Genomic DNA, 26,633 nt, shown 5'->3' on the forward strand with positions numbered 1-26,633 from the left:
TGGACACATTACACACTGGATTCTTCTCTTTAAATAGTTTTTTTGGCTTATGGGTGCACACACTGCCTCGTCCGAGGAGTGAGACCGTGCACTCCATAGGCAGCCTCGGGTCTTTTCCTGAGCTCTGTTCTATGCCTGTCGTTGTCTAACATGTCCAACGTCACCCACAAAAACATGCCCCGTTTTGTGGACCGAAGTGCCCTGTGGGAACACAGGACGCCATAGATGCAGTTTCCCCTTAACTGGCTGGCTCAGGTTCATGAGGCCTGCCCCTCTCACCCTGTCTATACAAGCGACCAATGCCAACCTTGAAAACTGGGCACCAACAGCGGCAGAGCGGACCGAGTCCCAGGTTGTTTTCTCCTCGCCTTCGATGTCAGCGTGACATGTGCTCACGGCTCACCTCCCCCAACTCCGACTTCTGCCCAACCCCAGAAGAAGAGGGAGGGTGGGCACACTGCCAGCCGCTCTCCACCACGTCTGCACGGCCACCGGGCCTGCCTGGGCTGCCTAACCCACTGAGAAACATCGCCACAAGGTTGACATTTCATTCCCCTCTCGCTTCCCTCCCCAGCCTTTAAATGAGAGAGAGAAAAAAAAACCACCCTAAAAATGAAAGCATTTGTGGTATCTCCGTTCCTCTACCCCTGCTGCTGATTCAAGGGGCTGCCTGCCTAATGAGAAGAAGGCGGTGCGACGAAACACAGGGCTCGTGGCAGAGGCGCCAGTCACCTTCAGAGACGCTGGGTGAGACTTTCTTGATTCCACGTCGATTGTTTTAATGGCTCTGAAGTGTCCCAGTGCAGTTCATCTCAGCAGGGGATGCAAATGCTTCCACCTGTCTGAATACAGTCAGGGTCCCTCGGTTCAACCCTTCCACTCGGTGCGACAGAAAAGATGGGCCTGACAATAGAGGGAGAACAACAGATTTTGAGGTAAAAAGTAGCTTTGAGGTGCGGGGTTGCGGTGGGGGAGCCTAGGAAAAAAAAATGACCCAGCTGAACTAAAATGGTAGTTGGGGAGAACAAACTTACAGGCCAGCTTGGACTACATTAAGTCTCCCCTTCTGACTGTGTGCTGTCATGGGCTGGGAGGTGAGGTCCGACAGCCTTGCCCCTGCAGCCATTTTTGAAAGGTAGACAGGGCTCTGCAACATGGGAGATCCCTGAGACAAGGAAATGGTTGTACCTAGAATGTCTTTCACTATGACATGCGAATGCAAATAAGGGGGGAAAGCAAGACAAACCAAATGCACAATAGCATTGAACTTGTTTCCTTCTGAAATATGGCCGTAAGATTGGGGAACTATCACTACGTTAGCAGGCACAAGTGACCTCGACAGATGACATAGGGGCTGTATTGCTCTCAGAACGTTCTTTCAGCTTCTCTCTCAATCCCCGTGACAGGGCCCTGGAGAACTGGGGTCCTTCCCCAGGTGCCAAGCTTTAGAGAGCCTTGCTCTGCCATTCCTGTGGCTGTAGCCTTCCCTGTATGGCAATGGGGGGGGGGTTACCTGCTTAGGGGTCCGCACCCCACTTCCCAGGGTCCTGGGTTTATAGCTTGAGTCTCTTCCCTGGGAATGTACTCCATCTGGTGTGCGTACCCCCAGACTCATGGGGTGCCCAAGGGGCAGGTGTTGGCAGGGGTGTAGACAAACCCTGTGTGTCTAGACTGGAGGATTCACACGGTGTGGGGTGGTTCCGGGGATGTGGACAGCTAGGGATCTGCAGGGCGGATGCTTCTCCCCATGCTGCTGAGTTCACAAAACTTCCCGGAGTCTGAGAATTGTAAATTGGAGCCTGGCTTTTCCAGATGAGTGAAGCTACATTTGTTCAGGCAGCAGGACAGGGTAGATTTTCTTCAACACTTCGCCAGCCTGTTTTATACGCTTCCCTTGGGCCCCACACGCAGAAGGGAACGCTTGTTGTGCTAGAGAATGATGCTAAAATACAGGCTCACCCAAACCTCTTCAAAACCAGGCCCGTCCATCTATCTCTGGAGAGAGGACAGCTGTCCCAGCTGTGTCTCCAGTCTGGCAGGAGAAGGAGGCTTTCACCTCACATACCTACAATGAAGATAAGGAAACCAGCCTCCTCCTAGAGGCAGAAGAAATATAGAGGCTGACACGTGCCCCTAAACAGAAGGTTCCACCTGGGAGAGTGTGACAGCTGAGTACCCTGGGGGCTGGACACTGTGCTCTGGTACTGGGGGCAGCGGGTCCCATATCCCCAGCTCTGGCCTGACGGCTCAGTGTCCTCCCTGGCATCGGGGGCAGCGGGTCCCATATCCCCAGCTCTGGCCTGCCTCTCCTCGGGAGCCTTGAGGGTCACGCACGCTTGGGACCCACACCTGAGGTTCCCGGCCAGCTTAGGGGTCCTCCACTTACTCTATGGCACAAGGTAGCATGCTGGTGGCTGTCCCCCAGCCCTCTCATCTCACCTGGGTCTGAAAGCCTGTACTCAGTTCTTGTAGAACTGTCACTCCTGGGCCTCTGAAGTCCCCCGCCCACCTATTCATCACAACACCACAGGGAAATGTTTAAAGAGAGAGACAGAGAAACAAAAGGGCTTCATCTTTGCAGAAAGAACTCTACTTTTGTTTTTAGGATCAACAGGGAGTTGATCCTCCTACTGTCTCCCTAGAAAAGGCCCAGCTCTTTAATGCAGCGTTCAGCCCACTCTTCCAATATTCAACCTGTTTCCTGGTCTCTCCCCTGAACACTTCCCTTCTGGTAGAACAGGCGCCTTGCCATTCCCTGAACGAGGACTTCATTTTGTCACCTTCACCTCTGTCCACACTGCACCCTCCTCCCGGAATGCACTGCCACACTTCCAACTCCGGGATCCTATTCATACTTTAAGACCCAGTACCGAGGGAACTTCTGGAAGGCATCTCAGAGTCCCGTGATGTCTGCAAACTCCCTGGACCTCTCATGGGCTCGTCACGCTCCCCATGTACCAGGGCACGTGCATTCACATCTTATTCCTCTACTATACTGACAAGGGTCATATGTCATCCTAGCCCAAAGTCTTGCAAACAGGAGGTCCCGAAAACTTTGGAAGCAAATAAACTGCCAAGGAATTCCGCGCCACCCCCGCTGCCACCACTCCTCTGAAATCTACAGGAACAGTGCTCACAGAGGGGAAGTGTGGAGGGGCAGACTGCACTTCTGTAGCAGGCAACACATCAGTTTGGCCGGGCCCTGGGTGGGAACAGCAGCGGCTTCTCACTGCCATCTTGGAATCCTTGACCCTAGTCTGAGCCATGGGAGTGAGATGTGGATAACTGGCTGCCAAGTTCTAGAGGTGGAGAGTCCCCGTGGGGAGCAGGGGCTCTGTGTGTGTGTGTGGGGGGGTCAAACCCTGTCTGCAGTGTCTGGACCTTGGGAGGAAAGTGGTTCTGCTCTCTCCATGCCTGTGACACCATGCCGATCTGATCTTCCTTCTCAGGGCTCTTTCCTGTGGAGCTGGTTTCAAAGGAGAGCCAGCTGTGTCTCTGGCTCAGGTCAGGTACACGGTCACAAGAGGGAGCAAGCACACTTGTCACTGATTCCCCGGATAGAGTCCTTTCAGCCTGGGGCAAACGTGGCCATTCACTCAACAAGAGACGAGGGCACAGCTCTTCTGGACTCCTCTCTCTGGAACATGCAGTCTTCCCATGTGTGGGGAGGCTGCCCACCGTCAGATGGATGGGGTACTCTCTCGCTTACTCAGTGTGGCCCCCCAGCTCATCATGGCCAACAAGTGCTTCCTGAGGTAGCCATCAGTGGTGGCCACTGCCATATCTACTCCCCAGTAGACCGCCGTCCCCATGGGACTGCCCTGCCCCCCAGCAGATCCCTTGTTGTAAAGACAACTCCAACAGTTGACCCTCAGCCGGAGGTCACATCCCCCATACACTGATCCATGAAGGGAACAGGAGTTGACCAATTTTGGAAAACCAAGAGCTGTGGACTCCAGATATATATATCATTTAAATCAGGAAGATAATGGCCGTGATGGCCGTGAGCAATTGCCTAGGGGGCAGCATCAGCCCCGATGTTCCATTTTGAGGGGTTCACCTCTCGTTTAACGTAATGCTATGCTCGGGACTTGGGTATCTCTATGGCTCTCGGGTCTCTCTGCCATTCCCTGTCATGGCGTCTCACCCACAGGCCTCTGGTTCCCCCAAAGCTGCACACGTCCAGGCTGGCTTTGGTCGTGTCTGCTCCACCTTGGAGCCAGAACCAGCCCAGCCCTTCTCATATCACCCTCGGTGCTTCCTCCCACCTCACCCTTCACTTCCCATCGCTCTCAAGGTCCCACAGATTCCTTCCCCAGAACGTCTCCAGAATGCCCCCCTCTCCAAGTCCGGCCACCATGGCTTCTCAGTTTGTACCCTCACAGCTGCGTGTTGGGCAGTCTGGCCTGGCCTCCCCTGGTCACACTTCACCTCCTACGGCCCCATCTGCTCATGCCTTCCCCTGTTTCAGATCTTTCCCAGACCTCCGCTGACTGTGCAGGGTGACAGTGAAAGTTCCCGGAATAGGCCTGCAAAGGTCCTGGGGGATTCTGACTCTTGCCCCCTACGTGTGCCCTGACACACCAAACCACAAGTGTTTTCCCAAATCATCCATGAATTTCACGCCTCCCATTCTACTCTTCCTCCTGCTTATAATGCCCTTTCCACTTCTGCAATGTAGGTAAACCTTACAAAAAGCAAGGTCTTAAATGCTGACTGCCTTGCCTGGTGCTTCAGTGGGGAGCCATGTGGACCCCACTACACCGGGGCTGACTTAAGTCTCTCCCCGGTTCTCCCAGAGCCTCTGTTCTATAGAAACTGTCATCCCAGCTCTGCCTAATGCTCCTTGAGAGCGGGGGCCATTCCTTAATGGATCTTTCATCCTCAGAACTCAACACAGTTCCTGGCACACAGTAGGCCTTCACCACATGCTTGTTGGCTGAGGATGGGTGCATAAGGGACTGAAGGAAGAGTGATCTACATCCGCATTGTTTCTGAAGGATAACTGCATAGATGCTGGACTCAGGTGGGGCAGGGCCAGATTTTAAATGCTTGAAAGCTTTAGCTTCTACGGAACATCCCGCCATTTTGTCCCATGATCCAAGGAAATAGCTCAATGCCGTTCCTTAGGACCAGCACTGTCCTCATGTTCCTTGCAGGAAAGACCAAAGCAAACTGAAGTCAAGTGTTCACAGCCATCACTGGTCCTGCACAGCTGGGACTTGAGGCACCTCTGGTGCATAGATCAGAATCGACCGTTGACAAAAGCTTTTTATAGCACTTGTCAGAAAAACTCAACCACTTGTCCATAGCCTAGAATGGGTTTGCATACAATTTAAGTTGTCTTAAACTTCTCAGGAATGATGAACTATGAAATGGGCACAAGACAAGGAACCCTAGTGTTCACTGCATCACATATGAAGAAAGAGCTATTTCTACCATTGTGAAAAGCCATTTTTTTCGGCCCTGTTGTGCTTTCGTGACGAGCTTACTTTCTGGTTCATGCACTTGGACCCTGCGGATCACAGCAATAAGAGATTAGGTGCCACCTGTACCAGAGGAGATTTTGTTACATTCTCGGGCACAGAATACTTCTCACCTATAGTTATAAAAATCTGTGGGAATTCCTTTATTTTCCAGGCTTCCAATTAAGAGAGAATTTCTGAGTCATTTTTCAGTAGAAAAAAATTACAAGAAATAGCTTCCTCCATCCCTACTTACCCTGATGTTAAACAAACTCTCCCTATTGAGTTTTCAACATCCACTTCGATATAGCAAGTCAGGGGTCCTACGTGTCAGTAAAGGAAGGTAAATATACTAATGAAAACCTCGCTGTTAGTTATCTAGTGATCACTTCTGCATCCAACATTCTAGGCCACTTTAAGTATATAGTAAAACTTGTTACTTGATTATATCTCAGAGGATTGAACGCTCCTTTTTTTCCTCTTTGGTTCTCACATTTCTGAGTAAACGCCATCATTTTCAAGTTAATAGAGCATTATGTTTTCTCTGCAAATAAAATCCCGTAACTCTCAAGCAAAGAGAGAGGCAAATTCATGAAGAGGACACACAGCACTATTTTTCCTCCTGACATTTGGGATCTACGAGAGGTTAAAAATGATGTTTTTATCTCTGGTGATTTATCAAACTCCAGATTTCATAAAAGAAAAACAGATGCACTGTAGGAAGGATACATCATCTTAATGTTTCGTTGTGACACTTTTGGTATCTGAAAAGCGTGTGTATTAAAGCTCCCCCTTCCAAAAACCCAGTAGTTCCTACGGTTTGCACAGTTTTTTCTTGTTTTCAAAACACACTGAAGTGAGAACATGCCAGGAGGCACCTTAAAAAAATTTGGTCACATTTGAAACATACAGATTATTTATAGACAAAAAAAAAAAAAAAAAAAAAAAAAAAAAAACCCAAAAAAACTCAGAGCTGAAAGAAAATCTGGTTGTCAACAGACAGTTGCTTTTTCTATGTTTTTTTCTGAGTTCATTTTGGTTTTTGTGTGGGTGGCTCATGTGAACTCAAAGGTTATTTGCTAAATGTTTTGTGAGATTAGGACATGTTGTCCTTTAAAATCTAAACTTAATTTGTGTTTATTGCAAATATGTTTCTCTGCAGAATATGGGATACGGGATATTTTTTAAATATAAAATCACACCTAGAATTGCTATAAGAGTTCCTATGCTCCTACTTTTATTCAGTTTAGAAGGTATCATTCTCAATCATATTCCTAGTGGAAAACTCACAGTACAGAGTTCAGCAGTAAAAACTGTTTCTTTTTTACTTTTGTGTTGCTTTCACCTGCCAGCTTGGTTACTGATTAATCTTATTTCGAAAGGACTTAGACGCCAGAAGTTATGAAGTCGGCATGGACTGCGGATCAGATCTTTGCAGCACAAATGTAAGGTACCTCTTTCGAGCTTACAATGGGGAAAGAGAGAGGAAAATAAAAACCCACGTTTCAAAGGTGGGGAGGGCTTATTTTTGGTGCCTCTTTAGCAATGCTGAGCGACCAAATTCAGCCCCACCCAGAGCATATGGGCCCCCCAGAGGGCAGATGGTAGCAGTTGGCTGGGATTTGAATCCTCCTGCTGTGTGACACCGGGTAATTTACTTAACCTCTCTGTGCTTAGCTTCCTCAGATGGAAATTGGGTAGACAGTGGGCCCTTCCTCGCTGTCTTGGCGGGGCATTAATGAACGCTTCATTCATAACATTTTTTTTTTTTTTAATTTTTTTTTTCAACGTTTATTTATTTTTGGGACAGAGAGAGACAGAGCATGAACGGGGGAGGGGCAGAGAGAGAGGGAGACACAGAATCGGAAACAGGCTCCAGGCTCTGAGCCATCAGCCCAGAGCCCGATGCGGGGCTCGAACTCCCGGACCGCGAGATCGTGACCTGGCTGAAGTCGGACGCTTAACCGACTGCGCCACCCAGGCGCCCCCATTCATAACATTTTGCACGGGGCCTGATACGCTGAGCCCTCCCTCCGTGTTAGCTGCCGCCATGATTACAGGGCCCTCCTGCTTCCTTGCGTGATTTTCGTTTAATTCTCACAGAAAGCCTGTGAGATAGAAAATAGAAGACGCGCTATTCAGAGACAAACCCAGTGAGAGTAGTGAAAAGCAGTACAGGCCAACTTTAGAATATACAAAGGAAAATCTCCAGAAGTTCAAGGAGGCTGTGACTCCCATCCTCTGGTGTTTCTCTGTAGGAAGGAAAGCCCTTGGGGGGGGGGGGGGGTTGGTGGCGGGAGAGTCTCCCTCAAAATCTGATGCCTAGAAAGCTTTTCTGAGCAAAGCGTTGGGGTTAGCCAGTCCGGGGTTGAAGCCCCCAACTCCAAAGCTCATTTGCATGGGATCCCAGGCAACTGGCCCTCCACTGAGCCTCAGTTTCCTCAGTGGGCTTTGTGAGCTTGTCGTAGAGACCAAAGAAATGACATGACTCTGGCATCGGGGAAACCCTCAACAGGTGGAGGCCGCTGTGATCGTTACCGGGGCTCCAGGGATAGTGACGCTTTATTAGCATCTGGGTCAAGTAGCTGAACTCTGTTCTTAACAGTCTCCTCCACAGAACAGGTATCACTCAGGAGTTAGACTCTGCTGTTTCCATCTGTCCTCTTCTTCCCAGCGCAACAGAGTCCTCAGGTCGTTTGTCATAAGATGATCTCATACATTGTCACCTCCTTCAAAGACGAGTGAGTTAGCAGAGGTCTCCCAAGACAGCTTTCCTGAGAACACGCTCCCAGGTTTGGGGTGATCAGGGTCCTCAGGGGCTCAGACCTCTAGCGAGGCCAGTGTGACTGGCAGCATTTCTTTCTTTCTTTTTTTTTTTAATGTTTATTTATTTTTGAGAGAGAGAGTGAGAGAGAGGCAGAGAGAGACGGAGACTCAGAATCCGAAGCAGGCTCCAGGCTCTGAGCTGTCAGCACAGAGCCTGACGCGGGGCTCGAACCCACAAACCGTGAGAACATGGCCTGAGCCGAAGTCGGTCGCTCAGCCGACTGAGCCACCCAGGCGCCCCAAGCATTTCTTGAGTGAACAGTACTTGGGAGTCTTTGGGTTGGGCTGACCCAAACTGCAAGTTTATCTATGCGGCCACGGGGAAAAGGTGAGGCTCCAGGGGAGAAACCCCGGCTTTGTGATGATGACAGGAGCAATAACTTTCATGATGCCGGAGACGAGTCTTTTCGCGGACGTCTGGGAGCCACGCTCTGCCCCACCCACTTTCCCAGGAGGGGAAGGGTTAGGGATGGGGTATGATGTTGGGCGGTCTGCATTATAGAACTTTCTCTTCCTGTGTCCATTTGCTCATGAGGCAATGTTGCACGCTCCACCAAGGGTTTGCATGCTATAATGCTTCAAGTTCAGTCAAATTTCCTCTTCTTTTCTTTTTGTGATAGCCACCATTTACGTTAGACCCAAATGCCCCCATGCTCCTCCTTAAAACCGTCTCCATTTTCCCGGGTGCCTCCCTCAGCAGGAGCCCCTGCTTTCATCTGCCTCTTGAGGGAATCTTGTGCAAGCACAGGGTAAGTGAGTTCTCACTTCCTTTTCTCCCTGTTTCTTGCCACCTCCTGGCATTCCAGATGGCCCCCCTCCGCTGTCCCAGACTTCAGGCTTCAGGGACCCGGCGACTCCCGCAGAGGACTAGGACAGTCGCGTGGGCTCTCCCAGGCATCACGCGCTCTGAAATGGGGACCCTCAACTCCCAGCTGCACCTTTTGCTCTCAGGAACAAATGTGTCTGAGGTTCAGTCACGTGACCGGGATAGAGGGAACAGAGCCGGAAAAGCCCTTCTCTTCCCCAGCGTTAGGGCCTCCAAGATGGCTGCTGTAAATTGCACCTGCCCATTCTTGGCTCCCTAGACCCCTTGTCTGCTTCTACCACCCACATATTTAATGGGTGCTAGACAAAGAGAAAGGTCAGTATCAGGGGCAGGAGTCCCCAGAGCTCCTCCCTGCAACCCCAGACCACCTGTCAGGGCAGGCTGGACTGCTCTAAAGATAGTCCCATCCAGCAGAGGGTCCCCATGAGAAAGGAAGGCATGCAGATTGTCCCAGCCAACACAATGCCTGTGGTATCTACCCTCCTTCCCCACCTGCCAAACCTCTATCTCCAGCAACAACAGCAAAACACTGAAGAAACCTGTATTCAAAGAAGAAAGAGAGACTCTTAAGCAGGCTCAGCATGAAGCTCAACGCAGGGCTCGATCCCACAACCCTGAGATAAGGACCTGAGCTGAAATCAAGGGTCAGACACTCAACTGACTGAGCCACCCGGGTTCCCTAGTTATGGCATTTTATTTTTCTGAGCTCGAATAATGAAATACACATTCAATGAGGTGGTAAGTATATTCCCATAGTTCCTTAGAAGATGGATGGCAAGACTAATAAGAAATCAAGGTGAATGTAGTTTGTTTAAATAGCCTTATTAACAACAGGGGCAAATAAATGCTGATCCCATGAAGAATACTGGAACAAGCACTCGCGGATAAAATACAGAAATACATGCTTTAAGAACACATATGATCACATTTTTGTTAAGAAATAAGTCTTGTTTGGAAACAAATCATCCCTGAGAGGAGTCTGAAATTAATCTTCTGATAGCCAGACAGCCACACTATTTATACCTTCCAATCACAATTACAATGTGCTCTTAATGTGAACCTTCTAAATTATTAGTTACTTTATTAAGAACCAGAAAAGGGACTTCGGTGGCATAATGAGAACACCTTACAAGCTTCGAGAAGGGAAAGACCAAAAGACAACTCTGCATGGAGCTGGAGAACGTCGGATGTCATTTATGTAATAAGAGTGCTTAGTTTCTCTTTTCTGCTTAGGAATTGGTACACCCTTAGGGGTTCAGACAGCACCATGTTTCAGAACTGCTCTTTCCAGGGCAAGGTAAAAATGTGTATCATAGAAAAATAACAATTTATCATTGTAATGGTTACATCCCACTTCAGAAACCACTAGAGACTGCTTAACGTTCTTGTTTCAAACATGGTTTTCCTGAGTCTTCGGGTGACAACGGATACTGATGCCAGAAGGCTTTTTTTTTTTCCATTTGTTCCTAATAAAAATGGCTAGATTCTGAGTTCATTTTCATCTGGGGTGACGTTAAGGTCTGTGCTTTCGTGGACTGATCCTTTCCTTCCCTCCTCTGTGCTCTTTCTTCGAAAGTCTCCAAAGGCAACATCTGGGTCCGGTCACCGAAGACAGATGGGCTCCCTCTACTTCGTCCCCCATCCCCGCGGGACCTCTGCCGGAGGCGCGGCATGCTATTTGAATGCAATGATATGCTGACTAAATTGTTCCTGCACGGTGCGCGCCGAGTGCATTCCTACTGTTAGAACCTATTCTGTATCTGTACCGGCCTCCTCCTTACGGATGGCTTTCTCTATCTCAAAACGTTCCTGGGATTTCCAGATGCTGCCATTGAACAAATTCTCATTATTTTGCTTCTGTTCCTTTATACAGCCAAATGGTCCTCCTCTGACATTGCAGGGGGCCAATTTCGTAAAAACAATCACTTTTGCTACTGTGGTTATTAACCAATAAACGGTTGAGAATCAATGTGGAGTTCTTTTGCGCTGTGGCGACATTAAATCCTCGACGTTTCCTGCCGGTGTTAAGACTTCATACACTGGAAGCTAACTTGCTTTCTCTTTCTCTTATTTTTACTCTTAAGAAACAAGCATCTAAATGTTCCACTTTGGTAATAGGAACTAAGGTTTTTTTGTAGAGTAGTAATTAACAGTAGTAACAATTTTTTTTTTTAATTTTTTTTTTTTCAACGTTTATTTATTTTTTTGGGGACAGAGAGAGACAGAGCATGAACGGGGGAGGGGCAGAGAGAGAGGGAGACACAGAATCGGAAACAGGCTCCAGGCTCTGAGCCATCAGCCCAGAGCCCGACGCGGGGCTCGAACTCACGGACCGCGAGATCGTGACCTGGCTGAAGTCGGACGCTTAACCGACTGCGCCACCCAGGCGCCCCTGTAACAATTTTTTATTGAACCCTAATGATGGATCATATCTAAGGTAAGCGCTTTCAAGTATCTTCTCAACAGCCTCATGAGGTAAATAGCACATTATCTCCATTTTGTAAATGAAGATGAGACTAAAGCTCAGAGAGGTTGATTAAACCACTCACAGTCACACAGCATGTAGAGGCAAATAAAGCCTCTGCATTCAGTTAACCTGACTCTGGAGCCCAAGTTCTCAACCCTCACACTAAACTTTATTAGGCTCTCGACAGGGGAGACGAGTGGTTCAAGGCGTAATGGTCAGTGTTTCCAAGGCAAAGGCATGAGTTCAGGGATACTTTGATGCCCCCTTTCGTATTTAATCCCATCTCTTAATGTTTATGTTTAGAAGTATTTCACCTGGGGGCACCTGGGTGGCTCAGTCCGTTAAACGTCTAGCTCTTGATCGGCTCAGGTCATAATCTCACGGTTTGAGCCCCACTCTGACCTCGAGGACACTGCTTGGGATTCTACCTCTCTTATTCTCTCTCTGCCCCTTCCCTGCTCTCTCTCTCTCTCTCAAAAAAAAAAAAAAAAAAGTTTCATCTGCTCATGTCCTGGAATGGGTAATATCTGTGGTCAGTACGCAGAGGAGCAGAGGGAGGAGACCAGGTGCCGAAGCCACAGGCCCGGCACCCCTGGGAGTGGAGCTCTAAACATCTACACAGAAGGGATGACAAGACCTGGGCTGCAGGTGCCTTCAGTAGTGCTGACCCGCGTGTCGGTAGTGTGCTCCTTTATCTCCTATCAAGTTTCAGCTGGATCAACAAATCTGAAAAAATAGCCCACCAACAGAAGAGGGGTGGTTTGCATGCATTTCTTGGGGAGTGAAGCTGGTGCTGAGCTAAACAAGACAGTCCAGGCAGCAGACAGCCCACGGCCTCCAGGGTCCAGCCTCTGTGGCAGGCCGGCCAGCGTGGACGCTCACATGCTCCTCCAAGAGCCATTCAGACAGTCCAGCCTTCTGCAACATTCTGACGCGAACTGAATTCCCCATGGAGATTTCCCCACAGGGCAGAGCGTGTACAGATGAGTCAGCAGTTGGGTTTTCATTTGTGACGGATAAACTGGCATTCTGGCCTATATACCTGTCACCTTTGAGTTTGATTACGGTGAGTCAGTGCCCCTGAGCCTTATACAGTGGGGGCGTGCGGACAAATTAAAATTTCTGGATCTGTAAATGAGGGAGCTCAGTCCTGTGCCTTAATGACCTTTGGGAGCCTTTTGCCCTTCCTCTGTCCCTCTAAGTCCCACGCTGGCACCTCCTTTCCGGCCCCGGGGAGAAGGTGGAAGCCAATCCAAATCCGGGTGCTAACGAGGCTGTGGCTATTACAGAATGTGGTCACTGCCTGGGTGGGGAGGGAGGATGGTGGCTGGGCGATGAGGTTGGGTAGGAGGCAGGCATTCCTGGGGTGCTGGCTTGCCTCTTCACAGAGGCCATGACACACGAGTACTGGGAGCCAGGTCCCAGAGTTGTGGGGGTGACCAGACCTGACCCCGCCTTCCTAGGGCCAGCGGTGAGCCTGGTGTGAGGGAAAACCCTACACGGCCAACAAGCACAGAGAGAGCCTTCTTCTTTTAAGGCTTTCCCCCCATGGAGTAGCAGCGTGATGATGAATACACGAATGATTCTGGACCTTACACAACACTTTCAAGAATAATTTGCCATATCTTGGGGTGCCTGGGTGGCTCAGTCGGTTAAGTGACCGACTTTGGCTCAGGTCATGATCTCACAGCTCATGAGTTCGAGCTCACAGTTCAGAGCCTGGAGCCTACTTTGAATTCTGTGTCTTCCTCTCTCCCTGCCCCTCCCTTTTCTCTCTCTCTCTCTCTCTCAAAAATAAACATTAAAAAAATTTAAAGACAGAACAATTTGCCATGTCTTGATGGATCTTCCACCGTTCCCAAGATTTCGTTTTATCTTACTTGATTGTGTCTGTGGAGGTCGAGATGAACACTCGTGGGTTCTCACTCTCCGCACGACTGACATCTAGGCAGGATGATTCCTTGTTGCGGGTGCTGTCACGCACGGAGAGATGTTTAGCGGTGCCCCAGGCCTCCACCCACTAGCAACCCCTGCTCAGTTACGACAACAAAGAACGTCTCCAAATGTCACTAAAACGTTCCGGGGAGGGCACGATCGCCTCTGGTTGGGAACCACAGCTTTAAAAGGCTGAACCAGTTTCTTGCTAATTTGAGGATTAGGTTTAAGTAGTTGGTTGTGGTATTTGAAATCCTCCAGGCAGTGATCCTATTAAAAAAAATACCCTCGCTTCATCCGCGTGGGTGCCCTCCGGCTTGTTTCTGTGGGAATGGCAGATCCCGTTGGGCACAGGGCCACTGCTGAGGGGCCGCCGTTCGCCAGCTGCCTCCAACCGATCGAGCGTTATTGGCAACTGTCAGGTGGTGTCAGGTGCACCGTTCTTGGAGTTTAGTGTTGGGTTCTGGATGCATGTTGTGCGGTCAGTGCTCCTGGTAGGTTGGGAGTTATTTTGGGGCCCTGAATTCAACACCAGGGCTCAGGCTGGTGTGGGGACTGTCCCTCTTCTGCAGCCTCATTCCCACCTAACTTGCACCCCGAGTCACTCAATCACAAACACTCAACAAGAGCCAACTGGCCTCTGCGAATGCGCGCCAGAGACAGGGAGGCAACATGACGAAGACACGAGTTCCAGGCACTGAACAAGTCCTCCTTCTTGCTCGTCACCTGTCACGTTGACAGAGTAAAAATAACCACCGGCGATCTTCTCAGAGGATCAAACTCAGAAGCAAGGCAGATGGCCACTTTGCACGTTTTTCGTTCAACCTTAAGCCTGGGTATGTTGCCAGGCTGGCCTCTGCCACCCACAAAGGCTATTTGTTAGATGAAGAAATGCCATAAACGTACTGCGAGTCCAGTTTACGTGTTTATAGTAAGTCCTCGCTTACACCAAACACGGCCCCTACCAGCCGCCAATTCTCGAGGTGTAACAGGCGTGCAGGAAACAATCCGAAGCGGAGAGCGCAGACACAGATAAAGTGACACGGTGCCAACTGGGTCGCTCACTGCCCGAAGCATTTCAAATATCAGAACTAACAACTTCAATCTAATCTGCAGCAAAGCCAACCTGTCTTTCCTCCCTCCTTCCTTCCGTGGCAGGCTGGTATACTTCCATTTGTTTTCAGGTTGTTTCTCGAAAGCCTGTCACAGCTCCAGGACTGGCGTTTCGCGTCTGATGTGCGTGAGGAGGTAACAGGAGTGTGGAAACCTCACTCACAGCACCTCCACGTCATCCCTCCATCTGACGGATAACGTTTGCACGTTTGCACATCTGCTCTGTGTGAGACGCTCCTTCGATCACGCCTACGGAAAGAGTTGTTTTGCTTTGGTTTTCGCTTTTGTTTGTTTGTTTGTTTAGTTGGCGGGAAGGGAGGAAATCTAACTGGAATAAGAAGGAAGACAAGACACAAAGAGAAAGATGCCGAATCACGAAGCTGGCAGTTATCGTCATTTAGGTGGCGCTAAGGGCAGATTCTTATCTGACCAGAGAAGAGTGTTAAATTTGTCACTTCTGACTTTTCTCTGTTTCTTCTTGCCTTTTTTTTGTTTCGAAAACCTACCAGTTTGATATTTAAATGTTTAGCGCTTGTCTTTGCTCAAAGAAATAACCCTCAAATAGAAAGTCAGACTCTGTGCATCTGTTTCCCATTTGTTTTAAACTCACACGCTGAGCCCTGTGGTTGGAAGGTAACCTGCGCCTGCAGCTCCGCGGTTCCTGCGGGGCCTGGAGGCCTCGCTTTGTCAAAGCCCTCCTGTAACAGAGCGCTTTGTCCTCCAGTGGAAAAACAGCACTGCAGAAAGCCTCTTCCCATGTATAATTTAGCGTGATCACCTGGGGAAGCAGGCAGAGTTTGGAGGGCCATGTCACATGTGCCTTGAAGTCCCCACCTAACTGGGGTGTCTTAGGATAATCCAGGGAGAGGATAACGTCTGTCTTGCTCCCGGAATCAGTATCTGTCTGTGCTGATGTCAAAACTGCAGCTGAAAAAGCACAGTAGAAAATGGAACTCTCAGGGAACAGGCTCTGGAGCACCTGTGGCAACAGTGAGCACAAGAGCTGGCCAGACGCTCCCGTCCCCAAACTCCACCCGTCACACTGCGGAGGAAGACACCTGAAACTCCATGCTGGGGCCTGGTGCACAGGCTCTTCTACACACGCGTCGGCTGCCCCCCACCACCGTATAAGGAGAGACGAAGGATAAAATATTGTGCAGATAGATGTGTCCAAACAGAACGGAGGGCACTTTTAAACTTTAAAAAAAACTCAGCGTGTATAGTTAAGTCTTTCACTGGCCTGATCTAGAGAAAACCAGAAACAGACGATTGGCTAGACAACGTAGACCCTGCATGAAGAAGGGACTTCAGAGGAGAAAATGCCGCAGAGGGGCCTTTACAAAACTTGCTGTGACTGCACCCCTCAAAAAGTGTAAGGCAGGGGCACCTGGGTGGCTCAGTCGCTTGGGCGTCCGGCTTCGGCTCAGGTCATGATCTCGCGGTCTGTGAAGTTCGAGCCCCGCGTCGGGCTCTGTGCTGACAGCTCAGAGCCTGGAGCCTGCTTCGGATTCTGTGCCTCCCTCTCTCTCTGCCCCTCCCCCGCTCATGCTCTGTCTCTCTCTCTCTCTCTCTCTGTCAAAAATAAAGGAAACATTAAAAAAATTAAAAAAAAAAAATGGGGCGCCTGGGTGGCTCAGTCGGTTAAGCGGCCGACTTTGGCTCAGGTCATGATCTCGCGGTCCGTGAGTTCGAGCCCTGCGTCAGGCTCTGTGCTGACAGGTCAGACAGAGCCTGGAGCCTGTTTCAGATTCTGTGCCTCCCTCTCTCTCTGCCCCTCCCCTGTTCATGCTCTGTCTCTCTCTGTCTCAAAAATAAATAAACGTTAAAAAAAAAAAAAAAAGTATAAGGCAAAAAAAAAAAAAAAAAAAAAGGTTCAAGTTAAGGGGAAAGGTCCCTTGATGGCCTGCCAGCCTGCTCCTAAGTGCTTTTCCTTAGATGTTGACATCACAGTCCTGCAGCAGGACCCACTTGAGCAGGTCCAGGGTAACCTCATCTCTGCTGGCAAGTGTCCCCTTGCAGCCCTCTCCAGACAGGAAGGCTGGCATGACTTACCCCCCACTGAAGGATGATACCTAGGACTTGGAGCATGTTGATAGGAAGGCACGAGCCCAGAAAAGTGACTGACTGAGAAGTCTCCGTCCCCTCGAATTGGAGTTTATTGGCAAAAAATAATAGGCTGAAGCCAATCGGGGCTGCACGGTGGTCCACACGTCCAGGTGGGGCAGCCCAGGAACAGTGTGCACTGTCGAGCGGTCAAAACAAGCAGATCAGAAGGTCAGAGTCTGGTTCAGCCTTTAAGTGTAGACTCAGGGTGAACTCCGGAGTGTCACCGCCCACAGCTATAGCCCAGCTGGTAACTGCCTATGCAATGCAGAGGATTTTAAAATGTATTTATTGCACCGACAACAGACAAAACAACAGAGATCGAGTATCTAACCCTTTCTCCTTATAAAGCCTTAGTAGGACACTTCTGGAGAGTGGATTTTTTTTTTTAAATGGATGGTTGTTCTTTAGTTCAAGCAGTACACCCGCTACTGAAAACTTGTGTGTAACTGAGCCCCACACAAACTAAGTCCTTCCTAAGACGCACCAGACGACAGACGCTGTTTTCAGCTCTTAACTGCATTTGCTTATGAGTCTTCAGAAGCCCCGGCGGTAAGTATTACTGATATCCTTTGATACCTTCATTTTGCAGGTGGAAAACCGACGTAGGTTGAAGAATGTGCCCGAGGTGGCAGGGCCGGATTCGGACTGGGCAGCCAGGCTTCTGAGCGATTGTTTCTAACCGCAGGCCACACTGCCTCCCAATGGACTAATGGGGAGCTGGTTTCCTGGCAACACCTGTCCCTCCCAAAGACAGTTTATAAAGATGCATTGTCGCACATGGTCCGTGGTCGTGTTTAATGTGAACCATATTCCACACTTAAAGCCTCTAATGGAAATAAATGCTTACTTCCTAATAAATCATCACACAGTTAAGACAGGGCTGAACTCATAAAGAAACCCCTGCTGGCCTCCCTTTTGATGGATGCCCATATCCATTCCCCCTTCTTCTTTTCTAGAAAAACCCCAAGTAGCTTTGGGCAGCAATATTGCCAGATGAAAATATCTATCTCCTTACAAAGGACCTACCAAAACGCCTCAGCTGACATCACACTTAATAGTAGAGACTGAGTGCTTTCACCTGATTGGTGAGAAGATGAGGATGTCTGTCGTTACTTGTATTTGACCTTGTACTACAGATTCCAGCCAGGATAATAAGGCAAGAAACAGAAATGAAAGGTGGAGAGATTGGAGAGGAATAAGGAAAACTGTCTTCGTCCAAAAAGACGTGATTTTCTGTGTAAAAAACCCTAAGGAGTGTGTAATAAAGCTACTAAAATGAATCCTCAAATTAAGCAAAATCACAAGATTTGGGGGAAAAAGAAACCAACTGATTTTCCATATTCCAGCAAGAAACAATTGGTACTTGAAGTAAAAACACCATTGCAATGGCATCAAAAATATGAAATACTCACAGACACATTTTACGAAGCACATGCAATACGCGTGCGTGAGAAGTAAACGGCATTTCAGGGGGGCACCTGGGTGGCTCAGGTGGTTGAGCGTCTGTCTGACTTCGGCTCAGATCATGATCTCGTGCTTTGTGAGTTCGAGCCCCGTGTTGGGCTCTGTGCTGGCAGCTCAGAGCCTGGAGCTTGCTTCGGATTCTGTGTCTCCTCCCCTCTCTGCCCCTCCCATGCTCATGTTTTGTCTCTCTCTCTGTCTCCCAATAATAAATAAAGGTTAAAAAAAATTAAAAAAAATTTTTTAAAATACAGCCTGATCTAGCATGGGCCTTTTTTCCTTTGTCCACCTCCCATATCTCTGCTTGGAACTTACCTATCTTGTGAGCATAAGAACAGGTAAAATCAGGGGCGCCTGGGTGGCTCAGTCGGTTGGGCGTCCGACTTCGGCTCAGGTCATGATCTCACAATCCATGAGTTCGAGCCCCGCATCGGGCTCTGTGCTGACAGCTCAGAGCCTGGAGCCTGTTTCAGATTCTGTGTCTCCCTCTCTCTCTGACCCTCCCCCGTTCATGCTCTGTCTCTCTCTGTCTCAAAAATGAATAAACGTAAAAAAAAAATTTTTTTTAAAAGAACAGGTAAAATCACACTAAGGAGTTATTTTAAGGTTGCTGTAGCACATTACCACAATCCTGGTGACATAACACAACAGAAATGTATACTCTCACAGTTCTAGAGACTAGAAGTCAAAATCAAGGTGCTGGCAGGGCCACGCTCCCTCCAAAGTCCGCTTTGTCTCTTCAGGGGCATCCTCACAGAGCTACTGGCCGGGCCAGGAAGGGCCACTCCCTTCCTTCACCAGCTCGGTTCACATCTCCACCTTCCCGCCACTCCTCCTGACTTTCTGTCTTGTCTTTCAGGAGTGGGGCAGGGGCTCAGGGAGGAGGGTCTTTACATATTTTTTCTGCCTTCTCATATTTTTTATGTTTTCCTTTTTAAAAACCTTTTTTTAAATAATTTTTTAATTAAAATTTTTTAAATGTTTATTTATTTTTGAGATAGAGACAGAGCATGAGTGGGGGAAGGGCAGAGACAGAGGGAGACAAAGAATCTGAAGCAGGCTCCAAGCTCTGAGCCATCAGCACAGAGCCCAATGTGGGGCTCGAACCCACAAGCTGTGAGATCATGACCTGAGCCGAAGCTGGATGCTTAACCAACTGAGCCACCCAGGTGCCCCTATAAATCTTTTTAATATTTATTTATTTTTGAGAGAGCAGGAGAGAGACAGAGCATGAGCAGGGGAGGGGCAGAGAGAGAGGGAGACACAGAATGGGAAGCAGGCTCCAGGCTCTGAGCTGTCAGCACAGAGCCCGATGTGGGGTTCGAACCCACAGACCTCAAGATCATGACCTCAGCCAAAGTCGGACGCTTAACTGACTCAGCCACCCAGGTGCCCCTTAAAAACCTTTCTATAGTTGCCCCTCTCTCTCAATGAGTTCTTTTTCTTTTTGAGCCCTACTCCATCGCTTTTTCATTCTTCTGTATTTTTAATTTTTCTGTATTTTTGTGCTGCTCTGTATTTTCCCGATTTTCTAGGGGTTTTGTTTTTCTAGTTTTTTCTGCCCTTTCATTCTTTTCCCTCGTGTTTTTCAGTGCCCCCTGCCCTGCCTCGTACTGTTCTTTTTTCCTGGGCTAATTCCACTGCTTCCTCTTTTGCACCTTTCTTATGTGTTTGGACACCAAATTATTCCCCCTTTTCTCTTTAGACCTTTTCCCCCGTTTTACTTGGTTTCTTCTGATTGACTTTAGGAAGGGACCCCCCCCCCATCCCCACGACAGCCTCCCTTCCCGAATCCTATCTTCTCCAAAAGCCCCCCAGCCTCTTCCTGCATTAATGACCCGGTGTTGGTCAGTTCTCTACTAGTGTCTCACAGAAAGTAGGTGCGTCTGAGTCAGCGCACTGGTGGCTTTCTGAACTGGGAATATAAGATTCTTTGCACCTTTGTCCTCTGAACCTGAGCTGCAATTCCAGGACAGACAGATAAACACATATGACTCAACATCTTACTACATCCTGGGAGAGAGGTCACATCAGGACACCTTTATATCTACTGTTCCAGCTTGTGTCCTATGAGAAGGAAAAGTAAATATGCCCAGAATGCCCCAGAGAGGGCTGCGTCCTGGCTTTGGGACCCTGAAGGCAGGGCCAGTTGTGGGGCTTGTGTCTGGTCTCAGAGCCTGGGTCAGTGTTTAAACCCAGGGCCCTCTGTCTGCCACCCCCACCCCCAGACCTTGCTGGTCCCAGTTCTGCACCAGGCTCTACTGCACCAGAATCTCCCCCGCCCTCAGAAGGTGGCAGGTGGCAGCATTGCAGAGGGTGGGTGGGACAGTCCTTGTTTAGTAAGATAAGCCCCTGGGGTGCAAGGCTGGGGTTCACATGTTTCCCTAGAGAAACCCAACATTAGAATGATGAATGGCATGATAGTATGAAGGGGTCCAAGAGCTAAGACTTCCTGGGCACATCCATGTGCCCTGCAGTGCTTGGCTCTGTAAGAAGAAAAACATTCTGATTATACAGTAAGTCCCTGAAAAGTCCAGTAGTGGTCCCTAGATCACCCGCTGGAACACGGATGTATCTGGCTCCAAAGAGCCTATCTTCCAGAGGAACTCCTGCTGGACCTCCTCGTTGCCAGTCCCCAACAGAGCTTGTTCAGCACAGCTATCTTAGCAAAGACATCACCCCATATGGTCCTCGCTGTTCACACAGGGGCTTCCCCTACAGACGGCCTGCTCTCCTTCCCTCGTGGTGCTGGGGGCAGGTTCTCAATAAACATGCACTGAAAGATACACATGCATGTGTAACACACATATGCACATGCACACACACCCCATGGCTCCTGTCTACCTTGAACTATGTCCAGTCCCAGGACACGTTCCCTCCCTCGCTTCAGATATTTGTAGGTACAGTTCTCCCCAACACCCCTCTGCCTTCGCCTGATGACTGTCTCCTCCTGGTTCAGGAAGCCTCCCAACAGCTCCCCCTCCTGCGAGTGGTCTGGGTCCCCACCAAGCGGCACATCCATCCATGGAAGCCCTTGCCACGCTGCAGTGTGAGCGCTGCTCTGACCAGGGCAGGACCGTGACCAGCCCAGCACCCAGCATGGTGGTCAGGGCCAATGACCGCATCAAGGTGCTCCTTCACACAGATGGATGGTCAGAGCAGACATGGACATGTGGGGAGGGAGAGGAAAAGAAACTGCATTCAGAGGGCAGAAAAACAGCAAGAGGGAATTCAGTAGAGACGGATCTCTGCAGAAACAGGACATGAGGCTCCTGGCCAGCCTTTCCGTGCATAGCAGTTATGGTGTCTGTCGGATTTTCTGGGGTCTTCTCTGTGGCCCCTTCTCGCACCTGCATTGTCCTCCAAGCTCTAATCTTAGACCTGGCAATAGGAACAGACCCCAAAGTTAGAGCCCATTCCTAGTGAAGCCCTCACTATTTTTGTCACACACACAAGAGTTCCAGGCGTGGGGGGCCACACGTGTTTGATCTGACCTGTTTCTAAATTTCTTCCCCGCTAAGGCTTAACTGAAATTGTCAGAACATGAAATCAATAGGGTCTTGGCAAAGGGCTCCTATAATTGAATATATTACTTCCTAATTTCTCCTCCTTTTTCCTTTTTGTGTCAAATTAAGAGTCTGCTTTTCATTACTTAGCCTTTCAGAATACAAAAAGATTGTTGGATGATACACTCTCTTTGGTCATTTAACATACATTTGAACTCTATGCTCCTGAAATTGATCTTGATAATTTCCAATAACAGATACGTAAATAGATAAATGTTTGATACCTTCTCCCTTTTGTAACCACTTCCTCATTTTAAAAGTTCCTTCTAATAGTTCTGGTGGATGGAGGAATAGAAGGGGGAAGTCAGGAGGCCTTAAATAGATTTTACAGGCACCGAAGCTTGTATTTGGAGTACGATCAGCTAGAAAGGTCTTGTTTCAATAATACACTCTTCACGTTTAGCTGAAGACTACGTTATGGAATCTGACTGCCCTTGGTGACTGCTTAAACCTGACATAAGGCAGAACAATGTACATTTAATATGTGAGAGGAATTAGGCCCCAAGATTTTTGTTTCCTGAATCTCTGCAGCAGCTCTGCTGGTGCGTGGCCCATGAGACAGCTGGAAGAGGCATTCTTGGGGCTGGGAGTGAAAGGCAGGGGGTACAGCACACAGAAAGCCCAAATCCCCTGGGGGATTTGGAGCACATGGAGCCCGCTGCAGTTTGGAACTCCTTAGGGCTCCATGCTTCCTTCTCTAGTAATGGCATCCCTCCTCCCGGTGCACACGCTGGAGCCCTCGGATCACCCCTTACTCCAGCTTTCACCTTCTCTCCCATCAAACTTTCCCAGTGTCACTGACTACCCTTCAAACTCACTGCCACCACCCCATACTCAGGCTGTATCTGAACTCTTCTGGGATGATGGTTACTGCGGCTTTTGAAGGGGTCATCCTGACAGTGCTGACTCCAGAATCATCTTCCTGACACCACTGTGCTCAGGCCACAGTCCCATCACCTGCAGGAAGGGTAGAAGGTTCTCAGGCCTGCAAGCAGGGTACACAAGGCTCACGGCAGTGAGGGTCTACGGGCCGCCACAGTCACTCTCTTGCTAGCTTCTCTAGCCCAGCACCTGGGATGTGGACTGGCTTGATGCTCAGCCTGAACATGCGAGTTGCTCATTCACATCCCATGCCATGCCCGGAAGGTCCTGCCCACCTCTGCCCGGGGATGGTGTGAAATGGCACATTCTGCTGCTTACCAGGCAGGACTCAGTTCGGGGACATTCCATTCTGTGGGCCACCCTCACCCACAGAATGGCGTGGCCCTTCCTTTGTTCCAGACCCCTCTCACTGCACTTCGCTTTGACCTACATTACTGCCACCACCCCTCCCAGGCTGAGTTCATGGAGGACAGCCATCGTACCTCGGTCATCTCTGCAGCCCCAGACTTGCAGAGTGACTGGTGTACTAGGCCACTGGGGAGCAACATCTTTCAAACAAGGAACTATCCGGTAAAAATAAAAACGTTTACACGTCTTCTCTTATTCTTCCTAATTGTTTATTTCAATATATATCTAAAGCTCCAGCAAAACTTTTTTATTTCACTGTCACTAAGACACTTATATTTTTGGCTAACCTTTTAGGGATTCTGAAACAGCACACTTTCCAGAATGTCGAGATAACCTCTGTGTGAGCTTCTGTGGTTTGGTATGGAGAGAGATTTGAAAAGCTTGGGAGAAAGAGGTGAATTAGCACTGGAAATTGACAAACAACAAAACAGCCTATTCCAACAGTCTGAGGTGCTGGTGAGCAGGGAAGGAAGCGTGACAGATCACACGAAATTATAAGTTAATAAGTGACTGTCCATTCCCACCCCTAAGCTGCTAAGTTGGCAGGTGATGGGCAAGACTTAGCACTGCCTCAGTGGAGAGGCCAGACTGAGAGATATTAAGCCTCTTACAGGACGTATCTGACTCCTTCCTTTGCACTATTAGGATACCACATGAGATGGTGTCCTAACATCATACCTGTGTGCTTGGTCCCAAGTGCCTCAGCCTGATGGAGGCCGCTGTGATTCGACAACTTTACCATTTCCCTTTTCCTGCAACCAGGTTGTTGGCTGTATGGCAAAGCATTGGGCTTTGGGCTACCATTCGTTACAGTAGGAACTTAGCAAATGTTCTTGATGCCAGATGACCATGGGGGTCTTCCTATTGGCCTTGTGGAAAGACAGAATGAAACAGAATAATAGTTTCATTCCTGTTTACCACAATACTACAGTCTCCAGTAGCTTTGAGCCTCCAGATAAGTCTACCTCCTAACCACAGAGAACTTCAAGAAACTGTTGTTCAAGCCCAAATCATACTCAACAGTGAAAGGTTCAAAGTTTTTCCTTTGAGGTCGGGAACAAGGCATGGTACCAATTCTTCCCACTCCTATTGAACATAGTACTGGAAGTCCTAGCCAGGGCAATTAGGCAAGGAAAAGAAATAGAAAGAAAGCATCTACATCAGAAAAGAAATAAAATTATCTCTATTTGCATATGATATGACCTCATATGTAGAAAACCCTAAAGACTCCACTAAAAAACCATTAGAATAAATGAATTCAGTAAAGTTGCAGGATAGAAAATCAAACTGATATACAAATCAGTTATGTTTTTTTTTTTTAATTTTTTTTTCAACGTTTTTATTTATTTTTGGGACAGAGAGAGACAGAGCATGAACGGGGGAGGGGCAGAGAGAGAGGGAGACACAGACTCGGAAACAGGCTCCAGGCTCCGAGCCATCAGCCCAGAGCCTGACGCGGGGCTCGAACTCACGGACCGCGAGATCGTGACCTGGCTGAAGTCGGACGCCTAACCGACTGCGCCACCCAGGCGCCCCCAAATCAGTTATGTTTATATACACTAACAACGAACTATCTGAAAAATAAATGTAAATAATCCCATTTACAGTAGCATCGAAAACAATAACATAGTTAAGAATAAATTTAACCAAAGAGGTAAAAGATCTGTCCCCTAAAAGTACAAGATTAATGAAAGAAAGTGAAGAAGACACAAATAAATGAAAGGATGATCTCATATGTTCATGGATCAGAAGAATTAATGTTTAAATGTCCATACCACCCAGAGCCATCTATAGATTCAGTGCAATACCTATCAAAATTATAATGGCATTCACTCCAGCAATAGAAAAACCAATCCTAAAATTCATGTGAAACCCAAAAGCCAAAGCAATCCCGGGAAAGAATGAAGCTAAAGATATCACATTTCCTTAGTTCAAAGCCATAATAATCAAAACAGCATGGTACCACCATAAAAAAGAACATGTAGACCAATGGAACAGAATTAAGAGTCCAGAAAATCCTTTACCCTTGCCCATATACAGTCAACTAATATTTGACTGGGGAGTCAAAACTACTCAGTCGGGAAAGGATACTCTCTTCAATAACTGGTGCTGGGAAAACTGAATAACCACATGCAGAAGAATGAGATTGGAACACTATCTTACACCACTCGCAACTTAACTCTAAATGAGTGAAAGACTCAAATAGAAGACGTGAGAACCTAAAACTCCTAGAAGAAAACATAGGGAAAAGCTCCTTGACACTGGTCTTGGTAATAATTTTTTGGATATGACACCAAAAGTCAAGCAACAAAAGCACAAATAAGCAAATGGGACTACATTAAATTAAAAAGCTTCTGCACAGAAAAAAAAAAAAACCCAACAATATGAATAGGCGACCTATGGAATGGGAAGAAATACTTGCAAACCATTTATGTGATAAGGGGTTAATATCCAAAATATATAAGGAACTTATACAACCGAATAGTGAAAAAAAATTCTGCCCACTTAACAAATAGGTAGAGGACCCGAATAGACATCGTCCCAAAGAAGACATACAAATGACCAACAGACATGCGAAAAGATGTTCAGTGTCACTAATCATCAGGGAAATGCAAATGAAAAACCACAATGAGATCTCACTTCACACGGTCGGAATGGCTGTTATCAAAAAGACAAGAGATAACAAGTGTTGGCAAGAAAAGGGAATCACTGCACACTGCTGGCAGGAATGTAAAATGGTGCAGCCACTGTGGAAAACAGTATGGAGGCTCTTCAAAAAACTAAAAAACGGAACCACCATGTGATCCAGCAATCCCACGTCTGGGATGTATCTGAAAGGGCTGAAATCACTACCTGGAAAGGATATCTGTACTCCTATGTTCACTGCAGGATTATTCACACTAGCCAAGATATGGAAGCAACCTAAGGGTGTGCCTCTGGATGAATGGATACAGATGCATGTACACAAACAAGGAAATACTTTTCAGCCCTGCAAAGGTAGGAAGTCCTGCCATTTGCAACAACATGGATGGACCTTGTAGGCTAAGTAAAATAAGTCAGACACAGAAAGACAAATACTGTATGAACTTATTTATATGTGGAATATAAAGAAGCTAAAGTCACAGAAATAGAGACCAGATGGTAGCTGCCAAGAGTTGGGTGGAGGAAATGGGTGAAGACGGTCAAAGGGTACCAGCTTCCAGTTATAAGATGAGTAAGTTCTGGAGACCTAAGGTACAGCATAGTGACAACAGTTAACAATACTATATTACATGCTCGAAAGTTGCTAAAGGACTAGATCTTAAATATCTCATTCCCCACCCCCCCCACACACCTCACAAAAAACTACTTATGTAAGGCAATATATATGTTAATTAACACTAGTATAGTAACCATTTCACAATGTGTGTATCAAATCATCACACTGTACACCTTAAACTTACACAATGTTGTATGTCAATTATATCTCAATAAAGCTAGAAAAAAACAGTATACACAAAATTGAAAAAGAAACTGCTGTTCAGTATTTAGTCACTTACACCCAGGCAAATTCACTAATGATGAGTGTGCCATAAACT

The 26,633-nt window shown here is 48.0% G+C and overlaps 1 protein-coding gene and 1 long non-coding RNA gene across 2 annotated transcripts in view; one reads left to right on the top strand and one right to left on the bottom strand.

Moving 5' to 3' along the window:
* Nucleotides 1-26,633, bottom strand: part of ACOXL (acyl-CoA oxidase like) — a 312,998-nt gene that overhangs the window by 64,754 nt on the left and 221,611 nt on the right. Inside the window, exon 16 of the mRNA XM_047854457.1 lies at nt 14,158-14,245. Coding sequence (XP_047710413.1) covers nt 14,158-14,245 — 88 coding nt within the window. The remainder of the gene's footprint in view (nt 1-14,157; nt 14,246-26,633) is intronic.
* Nucleotides 620-11,028, top strand: LOC125162405 (uncharacterized). The gene is made up of 3 exons (XR_007151029.1): nt 620-747; nt 6,848-6,910; nt 10,694-11,028. It is a non-coding gene; the product is annotated as an uncharacterized LOC125162405 (long non-coding RNA).

Source organism: Prionailurus viverrinus, chromosome A3, assembly GCF_022837055.1.
Source record: "Prionailurus viverrinus isolate Anna chromosome A3, UM_Priviv_1.0, whole genome shotgun sequence".
Taxonomy (NCBI): Eukaryota; Metazoa; Chordata; class Mammalia; order Carnivora; family Felidae; genus Prionailurus; species Prionailurus viverrinus.